Source organism: Panicum virgatum, chromosome 8K (genome assembly GCF_016808335.1).
Source record: "Panicum virgatum strain AP13 chromosome 8K, P.virgatum_v5, whole genome shotgun sequence".
NCBI classification, from domain to species: domain Eukaryota; kingdom Viridiplantae; phylum Streptophyta; class Magnoliopsida; order Poales; family Poaceae; genus Panicum; species Panicum virgatum.
In genome coordinates, this window is record NC_053143.1 from 32,034,235 (window position 1) to 32,040,850 (window position 6,616).

General features: G+C 38.0%; 1 protein-coding gene across 2 annotated transcripts; it reads left to right on the forward strand.

Annotated features, from left to right (window-relative positions):
- Positions 1–41: 41 nt before the first annotated feature.
- Positions 42–6,386, forward strand: LOC120644420 (short-chain dehydrogenase TIC 32, chloroplastic-like). Of its 2 annotated transcripts, none has more exons than XM_039921047.1 (7): positions 42–358; positions 4,965–5,044; positions 5,223–5,379; positions 5,474–5,552; positions 5,644–5,728; positions 5,881–5,927; positions 6,020–6,386. In XM_039921047.1, exons 1-7 carry the CDS (start codon positions 213–215, stop codon positions 6,179–6,181), a joined length of 756 nt encoding a protein of 251 aa, XP_039776981.1. In that variant the 5' UTR covers positions 42–212; the 3' UTR covers positions 6,182–6,386. The 2 variants fall into 2 exon arrangements, with proteins under 2 accessions (XP_039776981.1, XP_039776982.1); XM_039921048.1 differs by having other exon boundaries at positions 212–4,232.
- The last annotated feature ends 230 nt before the right edge of the window (positions 6,387–6,616 follow it).

Here is a 6,616-nt window from a genome sequence, read left to right on the forward strand (position 1 = left end):
GGATGGTGTTTTTTTTCGAGGAAAAATTTATTACTCTTAATGGGAATCAACCCATTTCCTGGACCTTTTATCTTGGTGAACATTATTGTTCAAAACTTAAGAGATATCACCAAGACAATCTTAGTATCCAGATAAAAGAAAATCTGGATCTTTATGTACACAATATCCCTATTGTTTAATAACTTATTTCTTATTGTACTTATGTATCACTTATGGACTCCAATAATTTTTCAAATGATGAGCAACGAGTGTCATCCAATCTTTATGACATAATCAATCCCTTTCACATAGTGGGATTGATCAAAGATCTTCAAGTGGGCACAAAGGCGCCACAAGGAGCTAAAGCAAGTATTCATAAGTGAGCTTTGCTTATATTTCCTTTAATAATATTTTTCCTTGCTTTAGAGCTCCCATCTAATTCTCAACTTAGCGACATTAGTGGTGAGATATGATACTGAAATAGTATTCAGTTCTAAGGCTAGCATATAGCTCATAATAAGAATAAGAATAACATTGTTAATTAAATGACACATAAGAAACTAACACATGATAAAGTTATCTTAATATTTTTCTCAATATTTAATTCTTACCTGACATAAAGAGGTGGAAAATATTTTCTTAATGAAGGTTCCACTCTCCCCCTCGAAATGTGGTCTATGCAATAGTACCATATTTCGAAGAACCTCTATTTATTTATTTGTTTATCCTTGTTACAACATATAAAAATAACATGAATGTATACATTGGAAATAAATATAATTTTATACTAATAGAATGTAATGACATTTTCCTCCTTTTCATAAATACAATTCTTTAAAATTTAGTATTTTTCTTACTTAGAGACTCATCTTATTACCTTGTCTTAGTCTTATTTCCTTGAGCTTAATGATGCCCATAGCCATATCATATTATCTTGCCTTCATTGATATGAAGGAAACAACTCACCACTAATATCAAATGTGCTTTAATAAATACTTATCTTGGGGATTACTTCCCCTGATTCTTACATTTATCCAGAATTGAGGGATTGCTCCTTTTTATTCTGATATTTGTCCATAAGTGACTTATCTTAATTTTTTTAATTTTTTTAATTTTTTTTCTATTAGGTATTGATGATCAATAAAAATCATTAATTTCTCATTAATATTCTTAGTATTTAACTTTTCTAGTGGGAACTACACCTCTTATGACACCTGTATGTGTCATCTTAGTTATAATCTCAAGAACCAATGAGGTGCAGGTAAAACCACTTCGCTTCTGATAGTGGTATTTAAAACAATCTTTATTAGAAACTTATGACTTAATTAATTCTTATCATCAATAGGGATAATTCATAAGTTTGATTTTGCATACATGAAACAGATGTGCTTAGTGCCACTCATTAGTTTTGATCTTTAGAGGCATGTGATGCTTTATAGAATATTTTAGCAAGCATCATCACAAACTTCTTCTATTGAATCAGTCAAAGTCAGCTTTGGCCAGAAATAGAAAAGAACAACAGAATTTTGTGAACTAGTACTTATTCATCAGCTTTGGCCAGAAGAATAAGTACAAGCCACACTTAATTTCATGTGCATAAAACATCTTTTGTTGAATCATAACCCAAATCAGCTTTGGCCAGAAGTGGATTAAGACCAACAAAAGTATTGTGAATTGGTATTTATCAATCAGCTTTGGCCAGAATGATAAACACAAGCCACACTTAGTTTTAGATATAAACTCCTTTCATTACTTCGATTCAAAATCAGCTTTGGCTAGAAGATGAACCGGAATAACAAATTTTTGTAGTCACACATTCACCAATCAGCTTTGGCTAGAATGATGAACGTATGCCACACTTAACCAGAGTGTTATTTCTTTTGCAGCGGAAACTTTATTGAAAATGACCCATATGCATTGACATAATTTCTCATTATTCATATCAGTCAGTATTAGCTTAATCTGATAAAACTCAGTTTATGATTATGCCAATATTGCTCAAGAGCTGGCAACTTAGTAACTTAATTAATCTTAGTGACACATGACCATAAACAACTTTAGTCGGTATATAGTCATGAGTCACAAAATTAATCATAATCTTCGAGGTGAGAATGACATATGACTACAAACAACTTTTGGTCAGTATGTAGCTACAAGTCAATTAATCATGATATTCCGAGACTCTTTTAAGCAAATATTTATTTATCAGAGGACATCTTTATTAAAATAAACTCAATTTGTCCTCATATATTACTTTAGTATTCTTATCAACATTATTTGTGGCACAATTAAGAAAATATTCAAAAGCCAGCTTTAAGATTTATGTCCAAAATTGGACTCACTAAGTATGTATGGCTTAAGAATAATATACTTTATTAATAAATTAAATCATGATAACCCATGATTGTAAACAACTTTGGTTAGAATATAACCATGAATCAACATTGAAATTTTGATCTTGAATAAAAAATATCCCGTTGGATTGATTCCAATCTAGGACAATTATAAGTTAAAGCCACTTAATTATTAGAATTTGTGCATTCCAATCATTACAATAAGTGATTCCTTAGTGTTATTATTAATGGAATGCACATTTTCCAACCGTAAGTAAAAGTATTAATGACATCAACCAAATATGGGCCATTATTTAATTTCTTAGAGGACTGGCCATTAAAAGATGTTATTATTTGATTTTCCCAAAAATGGGTCTTAAGCTTCATGCTTAACTTATGGGCATATCAATTCTTGTGAGTAAAACATGCTCACATAATTGATAATATTTACGGGTCATAAGATACTTTACTATTAAGCCTCAATTTAAGTGGCACATAAGTATGTGGCAGATAGCTTAATTTCATAATGAAAGTAATTCATCATCATAATTGGACCATAAACATTTCAAATAATACTTCAAATAGACTTAAAACTTCACTGAAAATAATCCCAATTTAATTGGAGAGTATTTCATAATTTTTTTAAATTGTGACATAAATTGTGCTAAGGCAAAATATAAACATAATAAAATACTTTAGAAATAAAGTGAAGTATTAAAGCATAATGAGAATACTTAATCATAAACATAAGGAAAAATACTTAATCATTAATGGAGAAAATTTCCATAAAGTTTGGCCCAAAACAATATTATTTAAGCAAAAAACTTAATTATTCATAAATTTACCATAATTTTACTTAATTTTGGCCTTAATTAAAACATTACTTATGACACGTAAAACAATAGCTTTATGTAATAGCCATAATATGTAAAGATCATAAAATAAATATGAGAGAACTTATTATTCTAATTATTATTTGCTAAAAGTCAATAAAATATCTTCAAAATTAAACATGAAATAATATACATACTCATAATATTTAAAATCAAAATCATATTTATGGCCTAAAACAATATTATCTTAGCCCAAAGGCTCTTTTAAGCCCATTACTATGCAGCCCAAAGTTCAAAATTAGAGGAGAAAAACATTCTAAAATTTTGACATTATTTCCGGCCCTTCATTGAATTTAGCCCATCATTATTTTGGCCCATTAATATGAAGCCCAATTTATATGTCTTAATTTCCAAAGAAAATACCAATTAAAATTCGGCCCATCACTCATTTTCCGGCCCAGGCCGTTTTCGGCCCGGTCCACTTTGGCCGCCGCCTTTCCCTTCCCGGGCCCCAGGCCCAAAAACCTGGGCCTGGGTTGGGAATTTGCCGCGCCCGCTGGCCTCCCGCCGGCCCGAGGTGGCTGCGTCGCACGCGTGCCGTCGGATGCACATCCGACGGCCGTCATCGCGCGCCGCGCGTATCAAAACCGCTGCGTCGGCGCTCCCCCCCGCTAAACCCTAACCATTTTCTCCCCTCCTCCTTTCTCCTCTCCACTGGCGGCTGCGGGTGAGCGGAGGGTGACGGTGCCGGCGACGCGGCCCGCGGCGGAGGAGGTAGCGGCGCCGTCGAGCTCTGCTCACCGGAGGTGCGCACGGCCGCGGCCGGCGTGCAGCTCCGTCGAGCACCGCTCGTCGGTGCCCTAATCCTGACCTCCTGCGCGCGCGAAATCCATGGGATCCACGGCGGAGGAGCAGATCTGGCCCGTGGCCGGTCTTCCGACTGCAGTGGCGATGACGCCGGCGGCCACGGCGAGCACGGGAGGCGCGTGGCCCCGTGACATCCAAGGTCGCGTACCGAAAGCCGTCGGGTGATGGCGGCGACGTCACTGACACCGGTGACGAGCACAGCAGCTCGGGATTCAGTCCGGTAAGCCACCATCACCCCACACACCCTTACATCTTTAGGATTAGGGTTAGGGTTCGTGAGTTTGGGGAAAATTTGGGGATTTTTCCTATAGCTAGGGTTTCGGATTTTGGGGATTTTTGGGAATTTCTTACAATTAGTACTTACTTGATTCAATTCCCCTCCTTCTTTAATGCTAGAACCGAAACCCTAGGGCCCTTAATCTTATAATTACAGACGAACAGTGTATTTTGGGCTTAATCTTAGGGCAAGAACATGAATTGGAGCATGAGATTAAACACTTAAGAGGGTTCAATCTTAGGTCTAGATGGCTCTGGTGCCATTGTTAGATATGTAGGATCACTAGGCTAAGAGTGAACCACATCAGGGAGCTGAGATTAGGGTTTCATACCTTAATTTTGAGCTCCCAGCGTCACTTCTCCTATGTTCTTCTTGTCTTCTTTTTTGTAGCCGCCTTAGGGCATGGGAGAAGCCTTTCCCAGTGCTGCTTGTGCCTTTATGATTGGGTTGTAGTGGACAGAGCCTTAGGGCAGTCACTAGGACATTTTTGTGCCCTGGTGTTTCATCCCCTTATATAGTTGAGCACAGCACACTGGGGGGCACCCCCTTTAGTGTGTTCTAGAGATTTTTGACCTCCAATCAAGGTCCAAAATGACTGCTTTGTCAATTAGTTTAGGATGACAGATCACATTCACATCTGTTCACACTAACAGTCCTGACTGTTCTTTTCGGCAGCAACAACGCTGGAGTTCTGACAAGGAACCGCACGTGTTCCTGCGACGGCCTGGAACTGCATTTCGCAACAAATCACATTGGTGTGTCCTCTGCGCAAATTATTCAAACCAAATTCTTTCTGCAGCATCTCTTGTTTACCTGCCTGTAGAAGGTGTTCCTTAGCTTGCTGACTGTTCGTATTTATACTTGCTCCTCTGAATTATGACCTATGAGAATGATTCCTGATACTGTAGTAGCGTTTGGCTTGAATGCATACAGGTCACTTTCTTCTAACAAACCTCCTATTGGAGAACATGAAGAGCACATGTAGGGACAGCGGCACCGAGGGACGGATTGTCAATGTGACGTCAGTAGGGCATGCCATGATGACTTATCCTGAAGGGATATGCTTTGAGAAAATTCATGATCCTTCCGGGTAATCCAGTCGACATCAATTTGAATTCTCTCCCAAAATTTGGAATGTTGCTGCATAAGTAACACCAAAAGGTTTGTTATCTGTTTTGACCCAGTTTGAATGACTTTATTGCTTACTGCCAATCCAAGCTTGCCAATATTCTTCACTCCAATGAATTATCACGAATTTTCAAGGTACATTAGCTCTTTGACACTGAATAGAAGTTGTTATATATATGGATGCATGAGCTGTTTAATAACATGAGGAGTTATCTTCATGGAACAGGAGGAAGGAGTGAATATTTCAGCCAATGCCGTTCATCCTGGTGTCATCATGACTAACATTTTTAGGGACAGGACTATTGTCGGTGGTAATTTTCTCAATCCAAACGGTCGATGTTATTGTTTGAAAACCACAAAGGGCTTCCAACACATTCAAATATCTCAAATAATTTCTGGCTTGTAGCCTGGAGCTCCGGTTGTAACGATGTTTAATTTGTGACTGTTCCCACTATTCTTACAGCGTTTTTTAACACCATTGGAAGAATCATATGTAGAAGAGTTGAACAGGTAGGCATTCATCTCAGCTCTTATTTTACTGCCGCCCTTGTTGCCGGAACATGGATTGACCCTAATTAACTCATTATTTATCTTTGCTAAAGGGTGCCGCAACGACATGCTATGTGGCGATGCATCCTCAAGTGAAGGGGATAAGTGGAAAGTACTTCGCCGATTGTAACATATCCAGCCCGAGCTTACAAGCTTCAGATGCTGAGCTGGCCAAGAAGCTATGGCAGTTCAGCTTGCAGACAGTGTCTTCTTGATCAAGCTATGCTTGCCTGAACGAGTGATGCACGTATTGTTGTACTTAATGCTTACATAGCTCTTCCGGATGTTTGTTATCAGTGTATTTAGTAACTGGGCTATGAATCAAAATGTCTCAATCTTGATTCAAAATTTGAAATTCAAACCACCCTACTATCTTATAATTCAGGACATTTGGACTGAAATGAATAGTTATTGTGGCTAGAAATCACGCCTTTTGTGAAAATTTACCATCACAGCGGGATTCAGCTTATTTGCCATGTGCCTAGCACACGGCAAAGCCTGTAGCACACGGCAGCAAAGAGCTCAAGGCAAATGCCAGCCGGCAAAGCCACCTTTGCCGTGGGCCCTTTTTCAGGCACATGGCAAAGTGCTAAGATGGCCCTCGGCAAAAAATAACACTCCGCAAAATTTGAATGAAAAAAAAACCTGAA